Here is a 26107-nt window from a genome sequence, read left to right on the forward strand (position 1 = left end):
CTTTTAAATGACTGAAATCTCTAATTGGTGTTGGGTCAGTAAAAGCAGCATACCACAAGCAAATCCTAAATAAGCCCATTAAGATTTTTTTTAATCTGGATTTTGTTTAAATCTGAGAGTAACATGTTCATATAGGTCAAAAAGGAGGACAGACTTATTTGCAGATTCTAAGTTCAGCATATGTCTAAAAGAATGGTTGTTGATTCGGTGTGTTTAGGATGCCTATAAAAGATTGATTCCATCACCTGGAAATACAGGGATAAAGATTGTCTTTTCTCAAGGTAAACTACAGACAGCAGACATTGGAAAAAGCTGTCTTTTTTTTCCTTGAAATGCACTGATCTATAATGAGACAACATTCTAGTTTCCTGTACTCATGAAGAACATTTGTAACAAAAGCTCCACCAGGATGACAAAACCGCAATTTTCAGGAATGATTTTTATCTTCTGTTCTGATTTAGCTCTGTACAGCTGAGATATTCCTGCAGGAAGTATAATGTTGCATCCTTTGTTAGTCACAGTGCCCACAGGCTTAGCTGCTGTATATTCCAGAGAGGAAATCATATTTGAGGTGTAAGAATAAATATGGGGCCTTATTTATTTATTTTTTTGAAAGAAAACACCCACTCAAGTTCACAATCGCCTAACCCTCTGGAGGTTTGTGGTTTTATGATTCTGACATCACTTTCACAGGGCTGGACTGTTTTACTTTTCAAGGTGACCAAAAACCTCAGCACTGTTTAGTCAGCTCAGCCAAAACAGAAGCTTCAGTCTTGAGTACATGTGACAAACAGAAGTGAAACTATGGCTGTGTCCGAAATCACTCCCCGTTCACTATATAGTGCACTATATAGTGAACACCCCATTTTGTAGTGCTGTCCAAAATCTAAGTGAGCATGGTCATTCACTATATAGTCCACTCAATGTATCCCACAATGCATTTTGAAAAGTAGTTCATTAGCGATGCTCACTATATGAGCAATATATACCATCATGCAATTCAATTAGAAAGAATGGCTAATTACATGATTAATGATTACTGATAACATGAAACAACATTAAAAACTGTCAGAGAATAACACTTATCTCTCTGTTTAACTTTCGGACGAGCACGTCTCACAACTTGGAGCGGAGAAACAAACAACTCAAATGTTAGCCTGTGAAGTGTCAATTGCAGGTGATGCATTCACTGGACCTTGAAATTCTCAAACACAGCACAAGTTGCTGTGCAAATATATGGTTTATTTTAAAAATTAAGTGCAATAAATGTTTCTTTTATATTTGGCTGTTGCGGGAAATACACCAAGTATAATATTATTTATCACTGAAATAAAAACGTTTTGCAGTGTTTGAGAAAAATTAAAACTGTAAATCCCCAGCCATCCATGAGCAACGCGAAAGTGATTACTTCACTGTTAGCGGCTGGCGAGTGAGTGAGTAGTGTCCGAAATGTACAGGACACTTTGGTCCACTACATCTAACTCACTATATAGTGAGTAGTGAGTAGGGAATGGGTGAGTGATTAAGGACACAACCAATGGTGGCATTTACACCTTTCTTGAGTCTAAATTATATTTTAAAGCACCAGGGTCTTCATGTCTCTGTAACTTGTTTTTATAGAAACATGTTTGATATTCTTTGCAATTCATTCTATAATATGTATAAAACATCTTCAACAAGCAGAGCTAACATTCAGAGTAACTGACTGTTTTTATTTCTTTATGAAATAAAACACACGCTTTCTCCTTTACAACTGCCATCTCTTAAAAAAAAAAAAAAAAATCAGATAATTTATGTGTTGAAGATCAAATGTTGGGCTTTGGTTACCCAAGTTTTTGCATATTAAGAGCACCATGTGACATTTTAGAAAACAGTTAATCAATGACGCCTGTGGCCATTGAGTAGAATGCAGTTAACACACTGTTGCTATCATCTAACACAGTGGCAAAGTTGATCATCATTGTAATAGTTATAGTAATCAACTCAGTACTGTTACCCACATCCTGTACTGTTGACAAATGGTGGCTGTGGCTCAGGGATAGGCAGTCATCTATCGATTAGAGGGTCAAGAGTTCTATCTCAGATCCCTGCTGTTGACATGCCGGACTGAGGCTAACTTCCTGAGGCTTGTGCCATTGATGTGTGAATTTGATTAGTTAGTATTGCGCTGCACAGAGTGGCTTCTACCATCAGTGTGTGAATGTGTTGTGAATGGGTAAATGTGAAATGTAACACAGTTTACCATTCACAAACAACACAGCCATAGTTATCATATTCTTCCTGCTTAAAAAGTAAACGAGCACACAAGTTAAGTAAATGTAACTAAGAATTTAGCTTTACTTTTTAAGGTTAGCATACTGTGGAAAAAGAAGCAAACTGGCATTTTTCTATTGGGATAAGCCCATAAGTTTGAATTTCCGTTTGTCTGTGTTAGCAATCTTTGTTATCTCACAAAAACAAACAAAGGTCCTCTCACTAATTGAATAACCTGCCAATGTTGAAAGCAGTCTCCACTGATGTCAATCAACTTTGGGCAGAGCTGCCTGACAAAACAGCGAACTCCGTTATCTGTGAAGTCACTATTGTGAAGGTACAGGTAGCTTGTTGTGTTAGCAATTGTCGCACACTGCTAGCGTTAACAGGAGGCAGTGTGTAGCAAATTGGCATTTCCTTTGCTTTTTCCTGGCAAATCTTCCTGAGTCCAGTACTAGAGATTAGTCCAGCGACCAAGAAAGACAGCAAGGGGCTAATTCATTTGAAGCTGTGTGAACTCACTATTCAAAGTGAGCAATACAAGTAATTCGCTTCACTTTGTATTCTAAAGTTATTAATTAACAATTTAGATGCCAAGTGGTTTGCCACAGGACTAGGACTTAACCTGAACAGATGAACCTTTTCTCAAATTGTTGTGTAAACAGAACAGCAATTATCTGACTTAGGAAAACACCTCTAAGAGGCATCCTGTTGCCTATTGTCAGGCTAATGCTTACAATTGTTTTACTGCCTTTCTTTAAATACCAACAAGTGTCAGGTAACCTTGTGTAAACTGAGGCTTCTCCCTCATCAACTTGTGTGGGACAATGCACAATGCAGAGAAGCTCAAAGCTGTGTCAGAAATGCAGTTAAATTTCCTTTTTCTTGTGAATGATGCTTTACTATTTCACCTTGCTCAGAATGGAAACAAACAATTGAGCTGGATCTTAATGCCCCTGTTAGACCCTGAGCCATGAGACCTGGGCATACACTGTATAAAACATGGATGTAGTCTTCCTGACGTCATCCGTCTGTTTCTGAAAAGGAAAATGAAGCAAATCTGGAATCGCAGCCATATTGGCAGTGGCAAAGGCTTTGCGTACAGCTGTAGTGCACCCTTTAGTCACGCGAGGTGAGGTGTGCCTCTGATAGGGCGAGCTCAATATCTTAATATCTTAATATCCTCTGAACTTCCTCGTTAGAAAAAAATGTACCCCCTGTACAGTGTGTGCAGTCTGTGATAGTAAAATTAGCAATAACTCAGACAGTAGACTTTTTTTTAACCAGGCTGTAAATAGATCAATTTCTGCCAAGAAAATGGCTTCTTTTTGGCTTGGTGTGTATTTGACTTACGGTACTTCAAGTGGACACTCAAGAAACAGCAGATTTTAGCACGTCCATATTGTCTTTCGTCCACACTTAGCAGGTAAATCTACCCTTGCAGCTCGAGGCATTTCAAACCCATATTTGGCAGTGTTTTTCAGACGTTAAACCTGTGCCAGCCAATAAGAATGAGCCCCTGACATTCAGCTGTGACGTTTAAGACCCCAAACTTTGTTTCCTGGCATCTACATGAAAGCAGAGTTTTCCAAAATCTTCAAAAATATATGTGATTTCCCAGGTACCCAGCTACATGTGGGCATGGCCTAGGATTTGGACAGCACTTAACCACTTCTAACATAACCAGAATTACATCTTGAAGCTCATCTTATTAGAATCAGGAATTTTTATGTTACAGTTTTTTCTTTTCCCAAACCTAAGACACTGAAAGGACAAACTGCCTGGTTTTCATGTGACCCCATGTCTTAATCTAGACCGGATGAGAAGTAATATTAAGAATTACATTGATATAAAAAATGATCTATTTATTTTAGTGTACATACAGACATAAGGATTTTAGGATTAAGCTGGTTAAGGCTTTTTATATATAAGTACTTAAAGCAGACTTGATATCTTTTTAAATATTAGGTGTTGATTTCATCATTTGTGCTGTTTGTTTACCTACTGTCTTTCTTTGATACGCCATACTTTACTCCCGCCATGCTTGTGGGAATCCTGTATTTGAGTCTCATTATTAGGGTCTCTGGGTAGTTTTCTCATGCCATGTCTACACATAAGCCCACTTAAGGAAAAGGGTACCTAAAAGGCTCAAAAAAGACAGCGCAAGATCCCTCATGCACTGCATGAAATGGCAGTGGGACAGTCCTAAGCCTCAAAGTCAGTGAGTGTGGACACTGAGACTGGGCCATATGGGTGACAGACGCCAATGCTTGCAAGAAACCAAGGGACATTGTGCAATTATCAAAGTCAAATGCCTGCACACACAGGCACACTTACACAGGTGTTTTCACTTATTGTGGCTGATTAAAGCTCTTCGCAACATGAGGATATGTGCCAACACTCCAGACAAACATCTGGGATGATTACCACTTTCATTTCTATTACAAACACTTTTAAAAATCAGTCATAACAAATGAAAACACCTGGGCTTTAAAATTCTTAAACTGTGGACAATAGATAGAATATATTGTTCTTAGAAGCTAATTCAGCTAACCTGGGAAGTGTCACAGTTTATACCGCATAGCTTAATGTTGAACACTTGTAACACTTGTTTTGAGTGTTGAAAGCCAAACATTAGGGGCCCTGTATGTCTGTGCACTGACGTAGAAGATTCACCATAGTTGTCCAATCCCTAACTCAGTACTCCCTGACTTACTAATGTAGAGGCACGTTCCTGGTTCATGTGTGACTTTGTCTGGTATGAACATGAGCTTTCAGATGCAGGCTTCACAATGCCAAATGTCACACTTCTGGTGAGTGCGCTCTCAGAGTTGAAGGGGGTTGTCTTTCTGGCCACCTGGCAAATTCCAACAAAAACTGTCAATATCAGCTTTTGCTGTCATAACTGGCTTTTGACAACCTTTTTTTTCTTTATTAAATGTAAGTGTCACTGGTATTAAAAGAGTCTTCGGTAGATCAGAACCTTGGTGCCTCCTTTTATGAATGAATTTGGAGATTCAATAAAACAAATAAAGTCTGTAAAAGAGCAGACAGTATTGGCCTTTCATTAAAACCACGAGGTCAATTGTTAAAATGATTTTATAGTAATCACCGATCATCTTCTCTCTATCATTTTTAGGACACTTTAGCTACATTCAATTGCCTTGATTATATCTCAGTAGCTCTGATGGCTTCTACAGATGGCCCCCAGGGCCAAAGGAGTTAAGCAAACAAGGAGGAGTAGGTCCGATACAAGTATAACTGGAAAATACAACCGGAGCCGTCTCACGCAGAATTAAACAGAGAACAATTGAGTAATGGATTTTAAATGGGCAAACAGGATGAGGAATGGACATAACTGCGCCATAGTAATCATTGTTTTGGAAGCATTCCAAAATGTTTTACAAAAAATAGGACCTTGCACTCATTTACCTCTGTGTGGATATTTTCCTTATCAGGAGCAGAGAACAGGATGGCTGACGGGCTGTGATAAGATAAAGGGATGGACCAGGATGAGGGCGGATAGGAGGATTTTAAATTAAGTTTCAAGGAATGAAACCCAATATCTGTGGATCTGAATTTCACCAGGAAATTAATTCATACAGAAAAATGGTTTTAACATGTAATGTTATGTGATTGCATTGATTACAATATGAATTTCTGTGCACTCAAAACTTGGGGCTGTTTTTGACATATAGAGTTTAAATTGGTTTGCAGCAGAGGAATAAACTGACACCTTAATTAATTAATTAATTAATTAATCAATTCATGCTTGGCTGTGTTACATACCTGATTGTAGTTGGTCATAACCCTGTAATAGTGCCACAGATAACCTGATCACACAAATCGCATCAAAACAGACTATACAAAGGAATTTAACACTTGTGCTGGTTGACACTGTGACAAGACGCTGGCACACATTGTGGCGAAGGGTTATATTTTACAAGAGCTGAAAATCAGTAGGATAAACAAGATCACATGTAAATGCATGTTCAAAGAGAAAAAATGCCCTAAAGAATGACCCCTGTTGTACACCATATTTAAAAGAAAATGAGAAGATGTTTTTTTTAGAGATATACCCTTCTTTTATGTAGCTTTTAGAGGGAAGCACTTTTTTTTAAAGTGGGTATATCTACCACAGGATCTCTCTTATTTTGAAAAGCAGGTTTCCATCACAGAAGCTAAGGTCTGCTCCACCTCTTAGTTAATAATGAAAAACACCAGATGTGACATTTTAGATAATGGTGTGGCCAGAGTTTTGACCCTAATAGACCAAACGAGTCTCTGCTTGCATGAATATGTTTGGATTTAACCCTCCACACAACTCTGGGTTACTTAACATGTGAAAAGTTGGGGTCAGTAGAACCGAAAGAACGCAAACCTCCTCCTCAGATTGCTTAACAGAATCTTGGCTGTTGATGCACTGCACATTCATTCCAAGGTTAACAAACCCCTTTGGGACAATTTATTGACAAGAATCTTTGACACTGCTCCAACTGTTTTGAGTAAATCACTGAGCATGCTAGAACATAAAACAACTTAATGGTCGAATCTTATAGTCACCAAGGGATCCATATTTCACTTAGAAATAGGCTGATAAATTTACAGTGTACCGGTTTTAGATTAGAGAAGGCTTAAAAGTCGGAAAGGTTGAACCAGCAAACAAAAGTCTAAGGGCTTCTGAGGCTTTTTTGGGTGTTTTCCATGGCCGCAGTGAGGAATGTGTGCAACAAACCATCACAAATGCAGAATTTTGGCCAAGTTTGCAGTGGTTGACTTAAACTAAGAAGGTGAATCCCATAATGGACAGTTTCACAATTATCTCTTATCCCTAAATGCACCACAAGTTTGAGAGGAATTCATTGTCCATGCAGCAGCAGACTTAGGTGTGATCCAAGATATGTGACCTTTGGGGCCTGAAGGAGCTCTAAGGTGAAGACCAGGAGTGATTTCATCCTGACAGACCTCTTTGGGGAGTTCTGTCTTTGTTTTCCTGTCGTGGTTGCTCCTGTCCAAAACCTTAATCCTCCAAAACAGAGCCAGAACTTGAAATTCCTAATCCCAGATGGGATTTACCTCACTCTGTCACTCTCAGGAGCCATTTAGGGGTGGAAGAGGCCATCCACTGGAATTCTTTTTCTACCGCTGTCCTCTTAAATCTCAGTATGTGGTCAGAAAGCCACTTCCCTTCCATCAAGGTCATGCCTTGCTCCTTTACCAGATCTCCCCTCTCATGCCACAAACTTCACAGGGTAGCCTGAATTAGACATGTATGGTGTTTATTTGCTTATAAACTTGTGGGTCTAAAAATGGCACGAGAGAGGTCAGGAGGAAGTGGACCAGTTGATGATATAAGATTTTTTATGACAATAGAAATGTCTACAAACATGCTACAAAAGGGGTTTGTCCTTACTAGCTAAGGGAAAGCATGAGGCTCATTAAGTTCATTTGGCTTTTGTTTAACTTTTGGAAACTTTAAATTACTCCACTGATAATACAGCAGCACAAGGGCCCAGGAAGAGGCTTACATGACCAATACTGAAGCATAGCACCTGTACTATAGGAAAGTGCCTGTGCTTTCCTGAATATCTCAATAAGTGTGACTTTTTGATTCTAAGCATGAGATGGTATTTCATTCAAATCTTAATTTTACATGAAATGAATGGACACACAGGAGGACAATGGGCTGGATCAACATTATGAAATTGTGCTGAAAAGGAAAAAATTGGTGCACAATAATTTTTCAAAATGATTGTAAGCGATCTGATCATGATGTAGAACAACACGGAAGGAACAAGATGCAACTTTAAAAGCAACGAGATCAAACACCATCACAATGAAACCATGTGATTCAAATAAACTGCAGCGGCTATTTAAATGAATTATGTTACGATTGATACTCTCACAAATCATAAACAACACACTTAAGTTGGTTTCAGCTTCCTCTGTTAAAGCTCCTATGAGAAACATTTGGTTTGTGCAAGTTTTAGCGCCCCCTGTGGACTAAGCAGTACATGTTATCTCTTTGCTGGTTTCGACCGAGCAGTCTTGAGAAATAAAGCCAGTGTGTGGGTGATGTTTTGTAGACATCTAGTTGTTTTGGTGGAAATAGAGGAATTGGAAAATTGTATGCAAGTTTGGTTGGTGTTGCTCCACGTCTTTTGTCTTTTGCTTTTTTTTTTTTAATCCTCGCTAAAATTTCTGCTTAGATTTTGCACATCTGTATAGATGATAATGACCACCCTCTTTCCCCTTGTCCTCTCTTTCTCATTTTTCTCTCATTTTATTCCTCTGTGGAAAAATGCAGTCAATGGTGTGCCCTGCTGCACTCAGACGCTGCTGACTAACTTTCCTCTGTGCCTACACAGACCAAATAACAGGTCTGAGGATCTGAGACTCAGACAATTCTGGTGAGTGGATAGACGTATTCAGATACCAGAAATGGAGATGTTTTTAAGGCCACTGACAGAAATAAAGTGCCTCTTTGTATCTTCATGGCAGCAGAGAAACACAGTTAGTCCTCTGTGGCCCAGTTCTTCCTCAGTGGGTTTGTGAGGAGGCAGACAGACTATTACTCTCCTTCACAGATGGTTTCTGTCCATAACCACAGCAGGCTTTTTATAGACAGGGTGAGACAGGGTGTGGATGACTGTGTACCCACGACTATATAAGAAAACAGAGTGCATCCAGGCTCACATGCAGCACCAAAACAACGCCTACGCACAGCGGTCCAGACAGGCCAGTGTTATGACGAAATTGTACATTGGTGTCACTTCTCGCAGCCAGTGTCGAAAAGAAGTTGTACCTTAACAGCAAGGAAAAGAAGAAAGTAAAAGGTTTGTTCTTGTGACTCTTTTATGTTGAAGACATCATGTTGGATTACTTAAATCCAACAAGATTTAGTTAGCCATTTCCTCAAATTTAAAGTGAAAAGTTACACATTTGCAAAGGCTTCTTGGGTTGAACTCCTGCATTCACATCAGTTTTGCCACAGCGGTGCAAATAAAAGCTCCCCCTGGAACACTTTGTCTTCCTAATGCTGTGCTTGTCTTGTGTTGTCCTTGACTGAATGCCTCAGACCAGTAAACAATGTCAAACTCAAACACACTGGAAAACATATGCTGTTTTGCATATGGGCAAAGAACCCATGTGAATAATGAGATTTCTGTTTTCAGAGTACAGAATGAGGACAGATCCCTTCATGCTGGTTCAAACACAGTACCATATATCCACACAAACACCACGGCTCTGCTGTCAAGTACGCATCTGTTGTGTTGTGTTGGCAGGGAACTTTTGAGTTTCCTTCATTTTTGTGTAAACATGGAATAACAGAGGAAAAGTTGCTTTTCACACTTATTGTTTTTTTCCAACTTTGTCGCAATTTCACAACTGGAGGAGGGTTAAGTTGTAGTCTTTTGAACATCTGTAATGCTCTTGTCAGTTTGGCAGCTGTGTTTTTATTTTGCAGCTCAGCTCAGGGCAGGAAATTAAAAGCAGCAGATTTATATTTTGCCATTGTGTCTAGCAGCAAACAAATAAATCTCATTGAGAAGAGACTGAGAATACCTATTGCTTTGAGTGACCATAATGAAGTGACTGTGTAGTTGGACCATGTTATGTTTACTTGCAAATGGAGCTTAAAAAACCCCACAGTTGATGTATTTACACCATTTCCATTATGATTTATGATGGTACACAACATTACTGGTACATTGAATCTGCGGTGCGACATATAAATGTCTTAGGCCTTCTTTTATTTATTTTTATCTGTTTTTCAGGTTTGCTTTAATGTTTTTCCACAGTAGGGGTTAGTTGGTCTCTGGAACTGCTTTTTGGGGGTTCACAGGCTGACAAGTTTGGGAGCCCTACCCAAAATCTTACCACTTACTTTGAATAGTGTTTACAAGGTTAATAACACCTTAAGATTATATTACAAACATAAAACAACATTAACTGGTTCTCCAAATGCCTCTACAACATTGCTGGTTGCTAGTCTTCACTGTAAGTGTCTATTTCTGTTGATTTTTTACTACAGAGATTAGACTTCCACGTGGTGTGGTTCAGAAACAGTCATGGAGTTGGCACACTGCAACACACAAAAATCGTCATGGGTTATCGAAAACATTTTAATGTGGTTCCACTATGAATTTCCCCCGCCCCCTCGAAGTGACGGGTTCCATGGATGACTTCAGGGACGTCGTAAATTGTACGATTTTATCTCCAGGTCACCCAAAACACCTTAAATTACTCAGGTGTTTATAGCTGTATGATGAATTTTTTAATATGACATTTCTCAAAGGTTATTTCTAAGGTATGCTGACTGTTGAATGATTCTCATTTAATAATATGTTGATGATTGGCTGCAAAGTTTCCTTGATTTTTCTTTTAATAAAAAAACTTTCATTATAAGCTTCATAATTTTTTTGGGCGATTTTTTTCCTTTTAATTATATTCTAGGAAATTTCATTGTCTTAACGTGTTTAGATGTCTGATCCGTGCACTGCTCCTCTGCAGCTACAGCTGGAGTATTGGTTTTTACGAGGAGCTCCTGAAAGTAACACTGGGGGGCTCGAGTCTGTGCTCCTAGGACACGCGCACAACCAGCCTTCACAGACTGCTGTAAGGTAGGATTCTTATCATGCTTGATTAATGTAAGCATTAACTCGGCGTTTCCGTCGCCTGGTTATGTTTCTCACTCTTAATGGTGGTGAGCTCGAGCTCAGGACAAAAATGACGATTTTCGGGAAATTTTGTTGAGAAAAACATAAACGGTTATACGTCTCAGTTTGAGTCAAACCTTTTTTCGATGTTTTTGTTTTCATTCTAGCGCTTCCACTGCTCGTTTTATATCTTTTAGCGTCAACGTGAGGTAGTAAATATAGGCTGTGAGACCGGTGTTGTGATGCTGGACGCCCGCATGGCTCCTTTGTTGACTGCGGCATGGAATTAAATTTAGCGCCAACTCCATGCGTGGTCCTGTCCAGAGTGTCAGTGAAGGTAGCGTAATTAATGCATGTATGCAGGGTCGATAAACTAACCGGTTAGTGTGATGTTTTAGAATTTGGTTAGTGAAATTCAAAACAATTGAACAAGGTTTTTTAAACATTATCATTTTCACCTTGCGTTGCTGTGATTTTCGCGTCTTCTTGATGTGCCTTATAAAAAAACCCGACTGAGATGACATTTTACCATTGTAAAGGACAATGACGGCTAGTAGAAACCATTTATTTTGATGTAAAAAATTATGTCTCAAATATAGCAAGGTCTAATTACAGAGTTAATCTAGCGTTTATTTTAGTAAATTGAAGTATTTCTCCTTTTTTATGGACAAACGCTGGTAATAAATCATGAGGCGGCATGTGGGGGAAGCACGTGTGTGACATGCAGCTTTAATCAAGCAGTTATTGGTAACACGTGGGAAGATACTATAACACCACCTGACAGTCAAAACCACTAAGAAAAGAGTCCATTCAAAGCTTTTTTGCATGCAAGTGACTCAAACGGATGTGTGGTTGTAACGGTTTGCATTCCTTGAGAGTGATCCTTGTCAAATGTTTGTATGTAGGTCAGAAATATGAAGTGACTCGATATGTGCTTGTGGTGCTCTTTTATAACTTTGGTATAATGTGATATGCAAATAAGTCTTCTATTACTATCTGACGCAATATTTTGACTCAAAGGATGCATGGTATTTAATGATTTTAGAGTGTAGATTTGCCTTATTCTTTTCTAACTCCCTGCAGGATTACTATAACTCCTCTAAATGACAAGGGGATCTGTATTGCTATGAGTGAGTGTTTCCTGGCTCAGCTCCCTGTCACGCGTGTTGGTGCTATTTGGGACTCTGCTGACCTTAAACATGGAGAAGAGTGCACCAGAATGCCTGGCTTTGTCTTTCACTGAACAGCTGATGGGACAGCGGCGTCGACCCACCGCTGGGTGCCTACAAGTATCTGCTTTATAGGAGCAGGAGTAAAGTTTCACCATCTGTTGCCTGCATGGATGGATTAGAAAATAAACCGTACAGCATTTTTTTTTCTGTGCGTGTAGCATCAGCGTTTATCATTTGAGGTGGTGGTAGCTGCCTGTAGAAGATTAGATAAGGCTAACCCACTCGTGATGTGAGGAGGGGGGTCATGACCCCTTTTGTGTTGCTCATTTTAAACCACGAGTGCTGACAGTCATGCTGATAGGTGGTAGCTACTTTTGCCAGTTCATCAGTCTGTTATTTCTCCAGACCACTTAAACAAACATAAAAGAGGAGCAGCTAGAGATGGGCTTTGTTCCTGCCGCCTGTGAGTGGCGGGAAATGAGTTGTGGCATCAAGGGGGAGGGGGTACGGATGAGGACAATAGAGTAGGCACCCTCCCTCTTTTGGCATACATGTTTTTGTTCTATTTACAGTTTCCCCCTGAGGATCCACCTTTTGCCGCCCCATAAGTGTCTCATAGAAGTCTCTTTCCTGTCACTGTGCTGTTGTTTCCAGCCCTTGTGTTATATTATCCTGATTACTTCCCAGCCTTACAGAGCACAAGGATCTGTCCCCTCTGCCGCCATGCATCAGGTTGGAAGTTGCTTCAGCAGAATTTTGATAATGATACACAAAACTTTCCTGCGCTTTGTGACAGCTGGAAGACAAAAACTGTCGGTGCAGATGTGGAAAAGTGAGATTTAGCCAGATTTGGCTAACTTTTAAAGTGAGAGGGCTTACACATTACTGTTAGTGTCATCTCTCTCTTTCTTAAGTGGAACATAAAAGATGAATTGTGACGTAAGTGGGTTGTTTCATTTTCCACCATCTACACCAAGAAAACAAGAGTTTCATTCATTTAAACGGGTCAAACCGGTGTACTGAAGTCTTTTAGTGTTGTGTAGCCTTTCAGAGGATGACAGCATGATTCCTGACCCCAGAAAGTAAAGGTCCAGTCCGTGTTGTTTGAGTTGATTTCAGTGGACTTGTCAGATACAGCAATAGGATCCCGAAGTGTTACTTAGGCCTGCTGTGTCTGCTTGGTGTTACCCTGAAAACCATGATGCATCGGCATCCATGTGGAAGTGATGTAGTGACGGCGTTTGACTACCTGTCAGGGTCCTTGTGTTTATAGTCGATGAAAAAAGTCGGGGTCAGGGTGAGATACTGTTTGCTTATCACTCATACAGTCAAATTCATTCAACACAAACATTTGTACAAAGCCAAATGTGGAATAAAAGCTGTTGAAGTCTGTGAAATTAGCTTCGCACCAATCTTCTGAATATTTTTGAGTTTTGAGGCAGGCTTACTTTCAGCCATGGCCACTGGAGTGCTTGTGCTACCAAAGCCTCACTGACACTACATGGGGAAGTGTACTGTTTGGAAATGCGTCAATACAAGTATTTCTTAATTGATATGTGTATTCTAAGAATATAGCTGTAACAAATTTGAAGAACTGCTGCTTCTAAATGTCAGGGGAACACAGAGTTTGTGTCTGTTTTCTTGCCTTACAAATCCTTTGGCATGTTTCGTCTATATCTGGTGCGACATTGCATTATCTCTTTTTTAAGGATCAAATTATTAACCAAATGAACTACTCCAAAAAAATTAAAGTTTTGTTTGTGTGCTATCTGTTAATATCAACCCTTAGGAGCTGTTTCTACTGGAGCCAATTACCAGTGAAGGTTTCAGAGGCAGTTGTGCCATCCATCTTCTTATACAGACCAAGTCAGAGACTTTACATGACAGCTCAAGAGTCATTTGACACTTTTTTAGCTGTCACTGTTTACAGTTGTCTGTGGACAGTAATGCAGCTAAATACTTAAATGCAGAACATAAATTAAAGCACTAATCCTCCTTAATTTTGTTGCCATATGCTTGCTTTTGATTATGAAAAAAAACAAGATCAGGGGTATTAGTAGAGTAGAAAAGCCTAATAAATATTGTTCTCATGCTTTTAGCAATAAATTCTCTTAGATTTAATAACCGTAATCTCCCATGTTCTTTTTTTTTCTTCCTGCATTGTACTGTTTCCTTATCTGTTTTCTTCAGACAGACTGAGGATAGAGTATTAAACACTGTCCTTGATGGGGGAGCAGAAGGTGACACTGTGTGAAATGGGTATTGAGGCTGTAAAAGTCAATGTACTGCAGCGTCACTGAAATGGAGGCTTTGATTTCTTGCACCATTGAGCAAGCGTTTTATATTTCTGCGTGCATGTGCCGGTCATTCTTGGAAAGATGTGTAATAGGAAACTTGAAGTTGGGAGCCACAGTTGTGAACTGCATATAAATCATAAGCACTGACTTCCACTTGGTGAACACACTGTTGTCTATGCTGTACAAAGAGCTGAACTTCTCATGAGGTTTAGAGAATACAGATTTAACCCTGGCCAGGTCGTCTTGTGTTCAGTGAACTCAGCCACTGATTGCTTCTCATGTGGGGAAATGATTGTTTGTTTTATGTTATTGTTTAAATTATAGAAGTACATCCTGTCTCTGTTGGTTTGACTGTAGAGGACACAACGCACGCTTGATATTAATGCAGAGTATGACAGTGTTACAGTGTTCAAACAGGCATGTTGAAGAGAAAAATCTGAGCATCTTTGATATAGAAATAGTTTGCAGCTCCAGTGTAACCTTTTCAACTTGGTTGTTATTGTCGAATATATGTTTTTTTTTTTTTTTTTTTTTTTTTGCTCCTGATTAGTAAAGAGAGGTTAATTATGATCAGGTTTCTCCCATTTGTGAAATAATGTCTTAAATAGATTACTACAATGAAAACCAGCAGGTTTTGACATCCTGGACACCAGAGTCAATTTGGTTTTGGGAAGTAATAAAACTTCATGATGAATTTCTAGAATCTGGCCCAAGACTGACCCATTCCTGAAGAGATGGGCTTTGATAAGAGTGTTTTGTTACTATAGGCACTGGTAAGAGTGTTCTTCCCCTCATCATATGACCAGCATCAAACTATCCTGTGGCTCAGCCTGGAGAATAAAGGCAGCCCTGTTAGAGAGGTATGTTGGTGAGAAGAGAAAAATGTACTCCAGTCTTTCTCTATTTAGATCTATCCCTGTGTCTCATATGTTTCAATTTCAGTGTTTGTTTTTTCCAGTTTTCAATCTGTGAAGACGACCTGTGTTTTCAGTACATATCAGTCTTATCCAAACTGTTGGCTGGGGCAAAGCTGCAGATGGACAGGGTACCTCCAAGACCCATGGGAGCAGTAGCCTCGTCTTTTCAGCTTCCAGCTCTGAGATTTGCAGGGAGAGCTTAAAACTTAGGGGGTCCGGTCCACACCATCTCAGGGTGTATTAAACCACCGACAAGAGTGAGAGTTGAATTTAGAGCCACCTCTGCAACCCTGTGTGGGGGAAACCCTGGAATTTGGCGCCTGAGGAGCTAAAGCTGGGAGATTGCTAAATTGTGAATATTCTTTGAATGGAGTCATGGAAACAGAGACGGAGAGGGAACATTTTAACAAAGAATCACATGCCAATCCGTGTTTGCTGAAATATACCAGATTTTCTTTTTGGAAAGCAAAAATGAAGTCCTTGACCACTTAGCCAGTGAACATGATTGTTACCTTAGTGAGCCGACTGAACTGCACTTGTTCGGCCACATTGAACTCCGTTTGTGCCCTTGACAGAAGAGGAAACAATAAATTGCAGTCACACCTGGTAAATCTTTTGCCATTGGAGTGCCTATTGTTCCAGTTGGATGTGGCTGAGAGGCTCCCTAGTAAAAGTGTCCAACTGATGCCAAACTGGAGTTTTGTACCACTCTACTGACTACAAAGTGCCTGTGTGACTGTGTGTGTGGTGGCACCATTTCAACACCAGGCCACTCCGGCCAGCTGGCTCAGTCTGAGGACACGTTTGGTTAGGAGTGGAATACTTTACAGGAATCTGGGACATAATGGAGCGAGTATGCTTTTAACTGTGACTTGTAGTATTATCTATTATTTGCTAAAATAAAATTTAGAGGGGAAAAATAACACAAGTGTGAAGTATAACTTTGGTTGTGTGGCCAATCTGAGCTGTCAAATGAGTCCCTGTCAAGGCAAAGTCTGTGGGGGTGCATCACTGGACACATGCAGCTACTTAGGGTTGTAGATAAAAGTGAAGTGACCCTTCTGCTGGTTAGACCACTGCATGGATACCAACAAATGAAAATGTTCTAGCTCTTAAAGTAGTTTCAGAATGACTTCTCTTTGCTGAGTCATTTGTTTGGCCACAGATTGCCAAATATTCTTGGACTGAAACTTGATCTATGGTCAAAGTTTTAATAAAAAAAAGAGGCTGTCGCCAAACTCTAATATAAGCTCAAGGTTATACGAGCTCTTGAAACAAAAAGCTTACATGCAAGTCCAGACTCTGGGATGTTAAGTGTTCTGGTTTCCGTTTGAAGTTTATTTGTCGTCTGAGAAGTATTGACCGGTCATGTTTGCATTAGGCTTTGATGTATGGAAGAAAAACAGTCCAATGGGAGAGGAAACAGTCAGAATTCAATCCACTATAACAACATCCCTGTTACAATCAGTACTGACACTCAGACTTCATCTCTGTCTACATATATACATTTTTGTATATGTTCTGAGAAACATCTAGCCACCATGTTAGAAGATGATGACCTTTAAATTATTGATTATAAAACACTCAGATTATTGAAAATGTTTTTCTTTAAAATAATTACACAAAAATTACACTCCAGTCCTGATAAATCAGAAAATGACATCCATACTGTCCCCTGCTGTGCACCTACTTTGTCAAAATACAGGCAATTAATTTCAGGTGCATCTGAATAAAATATGATTTTGGGGAAAAATTTAACATATTTTAGTGTTTTAATATAGAAAGTAAAGCTCAATTCATATATTATACATATTCAGTATACGCAAAAGGAAAAAAATCAATAATTTCTTTTAAATGTGATGATTTAAGCTCACTGTTAATAAAACCCCAAATCCAGTTTCTCCTTAAATAAAAACATTGTGAGAAACCAAAGGTGTCGCACTCTCATAGACACCTGCAAAGGTTTCCTGAGCTTTTAAATGGTCTCTTAGTCTGGTTCAACCACAGTGAAGAGACAGCTGACTGACAGCCATCCAGAAGACAGTCAGTAGCCCCGTCCATAAGGAGAGTAAGACACTAAAGATTATTGCTAAGGAAGTAAGTTGTTAATAGTGGGCTGTATTCAAGCAGAAATGTTAGCAACAGGTTTAACCACAGCCTGGGGAGGATTCTCAGGTAAAACCCATTTAAGAATTTGGGGGACTTCATATGACAGGATCCATGTGTCCCTTATGTCGAGCCACTCCTGAACCAGAGACTTCAGGAGCGTCATGGGTTAATAAAGAACAGGAATATTGCTCAGTGGTCCAAAGTCCTTTTTTCAGATGAAAGTCATTTAATGTGGAAATTAAAGTGATACTCTGGGATGGAACAAGTTGGGTCCTATCACAATGTTTAGGGCAGAAATTACCCCTACAGCAGTGTTTTTGTGCAGCAGAAGCCCAGGGCGCACGCACCAAACACCCCCTCCCTGCTCCTCTGCTGGTTTCCTCTGCACTCAGACGGGGCCAATGTTTACTTGACCAAAAACACAAATAAACGGACTCCCACCGAAAAACTCTGATATTGGTCTGCATTCACGCTTTATTTAGAGAATTTTCAGCGCGTTACTTTCACACAAAAACACCGCTAAATAAGGCTTTAGTTCTCATCATGTCTCTTTGTCCTGGCAGACTACCTGCGTTTGTTTATATCTAGCACGCCGGGCGTGTGGACTGATACACTAAGCGGCGAGTGCCTCGTAGCCAGCTGTGGCTCTGCAGCGGAGGTAGTGCCGTTTTACGACAAGATGAGAACTAGAGCCTTATTTAGCGGTGTTTTTGTGGGAAAGTGACGCGCTGAAAATTCTCTAAGTGTGAATGCAGACCGATATCAGATTTTTTCAGTGGGGGTCCGTTTATTTGTGTTTGTGGTCAAGTAAAATATGCTAAAGTAAAATACCCGACTGAGTGCAGAGGAAACCGGCAGAGGAGCAGGGAGGGGGTGTTTGGTGCGAGCGCCCTGGGCTTCTGCTGCACAAAAACACTGCTGTAGGGGTAATTTCTGCCCTAAACCTTGTGATAGGACCCAACTTGTTCCATCCCAGAGTATCACTTTAAGGTCCCAGAGCCTGGAGGAAGAGTGGAGAGGCACAGAATCCAAGTTGAAGTCCAGAGTAAAGTTTTCAGTCAGGGATGGTTTGGAGCCCCATGTCATCTGCTGTTGGCTCACTGTGTTTTCTCAAGTCCAGAGTCATCAAAGCCATTTATCAGGAAATGTTAGAGCACTTCATACTTCCTGCAAATTACTCGCTTTATAAGAAAGCTGATTTTCCAGCAGGACTTGGCACCTGCCCACACTGCCAGAAGTCCCAAAAGCTGGTTGATCAACCGTGATATTACTGTGCTTAACTAATGAGGAGTGTCACTTTTTTAGATCTAACTACTGAAATAAATGAACTGTTTCACATTATTTGAATTTACTGACATGAGCCTGTACCATTACGAGCTGAATGAGAAGGGCACAGTGTTTGTTTTGTCACTTCTCCTCAGCAAGTGTGCCGCAAGCTGAAAGCCAGGACTAATATTTGTCATTTAACCAATTTTCTACAGCAGCACTTTATTTTACAGATGACTGATAAAATTAATTAAAGAGAGCTCTACTTTGGCTCTGTGTGTCTTTCCCCCTGGCTCTGTTTTCACCCACCCACTCCATCTAATCGTCTCCACCGTACACTCTCTGATTGGCTGGACATCACAGGACTGTGGGGAGTATCTGCACTGAATGTGTTATTGTTACACTTTTAACTCCTGTATATGAAGGAGAGAGTTATAGTTTTATGAATTCTTTTCAGCAAAGTTTCATGATGGAGTAAAGATCCTAAAAAGCCTCAAAATTCAGTTATTGGTTTCATCAACATCTTGCAATCTGTTTTGGTTCTGGCTACGAAAAAAGATCACACAGCACTGGGCAAGCTGCTGATTGGTTTTGTGATTGAGACAGATTCACTTTGGAGTTCTCTTAAAAACAAGTGGGTTTTTTTTAGTATGAATCATCAAAAGGATTCATCAGAATGTTAATGACCCTGATGAACGCACATCCTTCCACAGAAACTCACACAAAGGCAATTTTCCTAAACGTTTAACGCCTGTTTTGTTTCCACAGTCTTTAAATTGAATGGGTCATTTCTGTGCTTGATTTGGTGCCAAATCCCACTGACCTTTTTAATTTAAGGAGGGAAGCATCTCAAAGAAAAGTCTCTGTTTAGAGATTTTCCATCAGATGCAGGGAAGGAATTTGAGGGGAGTAGGAAGAGAGTGCATAGTTTGATAGGTAAAGAGTGTAGATAAGAGCTGAAGGGAAAGATAAGTGATTGGCGTAGAAGGGTCTAGTAAGTAAGACAGGAAAATGAGTTGCAACAAACAAACCTGGAGGGATAATGTTGAGAAAAAAAATAATAGAGGTGCTGAAGAGTAACAGAGGATGAAATGAGGTGAGAAATTAGTAGGCAGTATGAAAAGTGGGGGAAATGGAGGGATAAATTAGAAAGACATGGGTGTCTTCATTAAAAAAAAGATCATAAGAAGGTTGAAATAGAAGATGTCTGGTGTAAAGGCACTGAAGAACACTGGAAGGATATGAAGTGAAATGATAAAAACTGTGAGTTGATGGATTGCTAAGGAGCTTCACACATTCCTGGAGTTTAGATGCATTAATCTGTAGGAAGAGTTGAAGACAAAGGGGGAGTTTGAGGTGAAAGAGGGAGGGATGGACACGGTGATTCAGAGGGGAGAGGAGGCAGGTCTAATGGGCAGCAGACAGCGGTGTGTCAACCCACCAAACCTCTGCATGGTATAAAAGTGTTGCAGAGCTTTTTTCATTAGTCGGGCATCTGACCAGGGAAGAAAGAGGAGTCTGTGTACCGTGACTGAAGCCTGCTGTGAGTAATTTAATGAAATCTAGTTCCTCCAGAGATGATTGAGGAGGGGGTCAGCAAATGGTCAGGTTCTTCTAGAGACTCTCTGAAATATTTCTAGAGTCAAATGTTCCTCTAACCTTGATGTTTGCGTTGTTTTTAACAATAAGGAGGTTACCCTGTGATGTGTTTGAAAACTTTAGACTTCAAGTTGGCTGATTTCTGATCAATACTCTGCTGCATATTTCCATGTTTGCTCGCTTCTCCTTCTTGTGACTGGTTCCTTTCTCTCTGTAATAACTGAGAGGTTTAGTTGTAAAAAGATCAGTTTGGTTTTAAATGTGTCAAACATCTGCTGCATCCTAACATCTTAAGCTGAACAATTTAAACAGTGAGAGTTACCTTCTCAAAGCTGAAACGTCTGAGCCTCTTTTTTAATTGCTATGTTGATTAAAACCTAATTAAAATTTCCAAATATGGAAGAAAGACTGACATCACATACATGCTTGCCCTGCTCACTGTAAATGTTGACAGTTAGTAAACATGTATTTGTTATCTGTGTATTTCAGACCCTGTACCTCCCTGATTAAACCCTGACAGACGCGTCTGCCTACAGCCATGACTGCCATCAACGCACCCCGGGACAAGTAGGAGAACCTGTTTTTTTTTTCTTTAAGTCACAGAACGTGCAAAATGAGAATTGGACAAAAGCCAGAGAATGAACTCTTGAACATTGTTTGTTGATATTGAGTCAAACACTTCATTCATGCGCTCAAATGTAAACTTCCTCTTGTCTCTTTCCCAGATACAATGCCGTATGGATTATTTTCTTCATCCTGGGCTTGGGAACCCTCTTACCCTGGAATTTTTTCATGACAGCAACAATGGTCAGTTGAGTCACATTAAAGGATAATTACACTAATCTGAATGTGAGGCTAATTTGAAGTTAAATGCAGATAATCTTCAGAAAAACAGACAGATGGGGAGGAAATGGAGTCCTGCTGGTGGCCCTGTGGTTGGTTAATTAAAAGGTCTGACTCCTCTTAGAGGAGGGTGAGGGCATTTTGAGAAAACAAAGATTGATTATTTACCTTTTCTTCCAAAAGCACCTGGTTTCACTCAGGATGGCTGACCTGACTCCAGCCAGGTGGATTAACTTGCCTCTCTAATCCCTGGGGTGGCTTTTCTTTTTGTCCAGCGAGGGGTTAACCTCTCAGATTGTGGAATTTCAGTCTCATAATCCTTAGGGAGCTGATTCAGACCTGAGGGTGGACTTTAGCTTCAACTTAAACAGTCTTCATAGAGGTTAAACAGACAGCTTCTTACACAGATAAGTTGCTCTTATGGGACAGGGGTCAGAAATATTAAACACTGTGCAGGTTATGTTTTATTCCAGTAATCCAGTTCACTTTAGATACCTTGTTCTGGGGGGGTTTCTATCATCTGTTTTGTTGCTGAATCATGTTTTATTGCAAATATTTACTCCAGCCTTAAACAGGTGACCAAAACATCCCTTACGAAAGAAAAATATATTTACCAGTATATTTTTTTGAAATGTATTGTAATATATTAGTGATATATTATGATATACATGGAATAATATATTGAGGGCACATATACAATATATTATATATTCATGAAATATATTGCAATATATACAAATGATTGCCGCTTTCCATATATTGCAATATATTGGAAAATATAAATACTAAATCTCATATATGGGAATATATTACCTAATCTATGATGATATTTTCCAATATGCTGCAATATATTTTCCTTTCGTAAGGGATGGACCCTCCATTATTGACACTCTTGAATTAACATTATACCATAAACAACACTGTACATCATCACTCCTTTTCTCAGTCTATCCTTACTGATTTAGTGCTGCTGAGTCTTTCTTTAAGCTTGTATTTCGTCCTCTTTCTTCAGTACTTCACCAGCAGACTGAAGGACACGCCATCTACAGACCTGTCTTCTAATCAGACCACTAACGTCACTTTGGACCTTGGAGACACTCGCAATGTGCTGGAGTCAAAGTTCAACAACGTGATGACCCTCTGCGCCATGGTGCCCCTCCTCATCTTCACCTGCCTCAACTCATTCATTCACCAGAGGTATCAAACCTTCTCCACAGCCATATCAAAACACCCTCCTGTCTTCAGGAAACCAAACAATAGTTTTATTTTAAAGATTAGGTTGAAGAAGAGAGTGTGACTGAAAGACAAACTCTTTGAAGCAGATTTAGCGCTGTCACTGTCCTGCTCTCTCTGCTGCCCCTCCTGCCCTCTGTGCCCCTTCTCACCCCGTGCTGCTCAGCTCCTGTTACGTGAACGTATGTCTGTATGATGTCTCAGGGATGTTTGCTTTAATTAGAGAAGGATTTGAGAGACCTCTGGGGTGGACCCTGACCAGGGCTGACTCTTCCCTTAGACAAACACACCCAGGAATGCTATTTATGTTCTCTACACCCCCCTCCCAAAATCTTTATCATACCTCTCCCTGTTTCTCTTCAGTCTCTGTTCTTTTTCTCCTGCTGTTCATTGTTTCCTGAATACGCTCATTTTACTCCTGCTGGATCTCTATTTCCTCTTCCTTTATCTGTGCGTTGAAAGAACACACACTTGACCCTTCTGTCATCATAATAAGAAAATGTTCTTCCTTCTCTTCAACAATGAGTTGTTTTCCATTCTTACATCAACATTTCTTCCCTCAGAATGAAAAAGGAAACCCGCCATTCTCCTGAGTTTTACAGACCACTTCTTATTTAAGTGAAGATAATGCACATATATTACAGGGTGTCCGCGGGGTCTTAAAAAGTATTAAAAGTTGATAAATCAGTTGTGGGTAAATTAAGGCCCTTAAAAAGTATTAAAAAGTCTTAATCGTTATGTTATGAGGTAGTACATTTTATTGGTATTCAAGCTTTGACTCCAAAAGTATCCATGAATATCTATATTCCTCCTTGCGTATGTTACAAACTAACCTGACACCCCAAACAGACAGTTCCATATATCCACCACAGAAATAGTCCACCTGGTTCAGAAATGTTTTCAGGGTCTTAACCTTCAAAAATAACCACACCTGGTGATTGGACGATCATTCTGCTCATTGCACTCATCACAGACCAGCGTGAGGATCCAGAAAAAGCTTTAGCGTCTCAAAATATTTCTCTCTTGATCATCAGAGTTTCTCAAGCCTGCTGAGAAAATTTCTCTGACTTTTGATGACCTGGGATCTTGGATCCTAACGATTTAGAGAAAGCTTCCCGTGATCTCAGTTGTTTTGGAACAAATTTTCTTTGTTCAAATCAACTTTTTACGGGATACTACGCGATGAGATAAGGTATTTTTCAATACAGTTACATAGAGCTGTTGTTTGAGACGTTACAACAAGCAAAGTTGTAATTTTGTGAGGCATGGGCTGTATGGAGCGCGAGCAGCCCAACATATCCGTAGGCTAATGTGACAACAAACTCATACAGTAGTTTAGTAGCCGTCAGTATGTAGCGCTGATAGAAAGCAAACACAATCTCAAGCACATGTCCTAAATTTTGACAACGATGAAATAATTCTTTTTTTTTTTTGTATGCAAGTCGGCCTTAAATAACTGCTGCTTGTTGTGGGAATGTTAATGTCAATTAACATGCCTTTGGTTTCATTCATTCTTTCAAGATTTATTCCTTCTCAGTTTACCTAATTAATGTTAAAATGCAAACTACAACTATCAAAGATCTGTTGCTGACAACAGCTTAAAGTCGCGATAAGGTCTTAAAACTTTTTGAAAGGTTTTTTAAAAAGTCTCAAAAAGGTATTGAATTTAACCTCAGGATTTCAGCATATACCCTGTATTAGTGTATTGGAAACCTAAAAATGTCCATAACAGATATGACTAATGCTCTTGGTTGGTTGTGCAATAATTTTCATTTCATCCTGTGCTCCAGGATTCCCCAGAAGCTGAGGATTTCTGGGAGCTTGACGGTCATCCTGGTGGTTTTCCTGTTGACAGCAGTGCTTGTCAAGGTTGACGTTGCTCCACTGCCCTTCTTCACCCTCACCATGATCAAAATCGTCTGCATCAACTGTGAGTTTTTAAAGCACAACTCACAAAGAATAGAATAGAATAGAATAGAAAATACTTTATTTATCCCTGAGGGGAAATTCAGGAGTCACCGCAGCATTTAAGAAAACAAAAGTAAGAAAGAGTATAGAAAGTGCAAAAAAGTCCATAAGAAATTAGATGACGACATCCCGTCCACCACTCGTCCACCACTCTCCAGCCCAGCCAGTCTCCACCTCCACAGGGTCCAGGACTGAGCCTCCCCAGCAGTCTGTTCAGTCTCTGTCTCCTGGATCCTGTCTGCTCACAGCAGGTGAAGCTCCTCCAATGTGGCGCCAGCGTCCGATGTCAGCTCCGTCAGCCACGTCCGTGAACAGCACGATGCCGCTGGGTTAGCACAGCTAGCTCGTCCATCCCCCAGGGCTAGATCCCACGTTCCCAACAATGATGGATGGAAGGACAGGTCCACGTCGTCACCTCCCAGCTCACATCCAAGAACCAGCACGTCGTCCTCACCTCCTCCTCCTCAGCTCGAGGGAAATCATCAAGCCCTACACTAGTTAGCATTGATATGCTACAGGCTGCTAACAGCTAATTTCGCATGTAAACAATGCAGTCATGGTTACATGTAGGATCTCCAGACAAACACAGGAGAAAAGTAGTAAAAAATATCGCCGAAGCCACAAAAAGTTTGGTGTCTGTGACCAACAATGAACCACACAAAGTGATGATCCACTCCAAATACAAAGATGATGAAAAAGAGACGAAAAAATTACAAGAAACGGACAAAGACGAGAGAGCTGCTGCAACAGGCAGCTACTTCGGTAGCGCCTAGCAACGAAAAAAGAAGAAGAGAAGCAGAAGAAGAGACTTGCATTAACAGTTTGTGAACAATCATTGACAGAAAATGAATTTACTGTTTTTGTGATGATTGTCTGACTTCCTACCACTCAATTCCTTCAGCTTCACTGTATCTGTGGAGGGTTGGGGTCTGTGGTCAGGGATGGTTAGTGTGAATTTTTTTTGCTTTAGTTTGATTTAGTTTCAGTCCAGTCTGGGTTAAATTTGTCAAAGCTGACATGAAGCTGTTGTTGTTGCCTGTAGCTGTGAGCTTTTTATATTTTTTTCTGGTTTTAGAAATCAGACTTCTGTAAGTCATCTTCAAAAACCTGTTTTTGCTGCATCAGTCTCACCCAAACTTTTCATAACTTAAAAAAGCTATAATTTCCATAAAATTGTCAAAATATACAGTGTGGTAAAGTGACACAAACACCTTAATTCAATGCAGGCAGCTTTCACTGCAAAGCTGTATTAGACAATCATCACCATCTTATTTCTACTTCCTTGCAAACGTTTATCTCCACATGTTTGCTTCTTTGATCCTTTTCAACATCCCCTGTGTTGGGAAGAGTCTTCCCCGTCCTCTCTCACACCACACTGAGCTTCAGATCACAGTCTGTAACCCCACAGAGCAGAGTGTGTTTGTTTACAATGAGTCACTCAGCAGCAGGGAAAAGTTTACCCCCGTCTTTATCCCCGTCAGGCCAACTCAGCCTTGACCTCGCAGTCCTCATGAGGAACAACCTCATGAGCGTTTCAGTTCGCAGGGAGGGCGCCGCGTCCTCGATGCTTTGATATCTTCTACACATTCCTCTGATTGAACTCACGTTGCAAGTTTTCTACGGCAAATTAACTGTGAGCAGTAAAACAAACCACAGTGATCTCTCTGTGATGCAAGGGTGAATGAAAAACAGCCTCATTGGCTGCATGTTGTGTCAAGATGGATGAACAGAAAATGAAGTTATGTAACTGCAAAACTCAATGTTATAAACAGACATTTTTTCCTTCTTAG

At 40.1% G+C, this 26107-nt stretch overlaps 1 protein-coding gene across 5 annotated transcripts in view; it reads left to right on the top strand.

Annotated features, from left to right (window-relative positions):
- Nucleotides 1–26107, top strand: part of LOC141795419 (equilibrative nucleoside transporter 1-like) — a 36592-nt gene that overhangs the window by 4777 nt on the left and 5708 nt on the right. The window contains exons 1-5 of one of the 5 annotated variants that reach the window (XM_074676283.1): nucleotides 10769–10877; nucleotides 20763–20840; nucleotides 20999–21080; nucleotides 22129–22313; nucleotides 24140–24279. In XM_074676283.1, coding sequence (XP_074532384.1) covers nucleotides 20812–20840; nucleotides 20999–21080; nucleotides 22129–22313; nucleotides 24140–24279 — 436 coding nt within the window. In that variant the 5' untranslated portion in view covers nucleotides 10769–10877; nucleotides 20763–20811. The other 4 variants (XM_074676287.1, XM_074676286.1, XM_074676285.1 and 1 more) reach the window with 4 other exon arrangements.

This window comes from Halichoeres trimaculatus, unplaced genomic scaffold (assembly GCF_033239565.1).
Source record: "Halichoeres trimaculatus isolate MK-OKI-2021-1 unplaced genomic scaffold, fHalTri1.1 fHalTri1_scaffold_8, whole genome shotgun sequence".
Taxonomy (NCBI): Eukaryota; Metazoa; Chordata; class Actinopteri; order Labriformes; family Labridae; genus Halichoeres; species Halichoeres trimaculatus.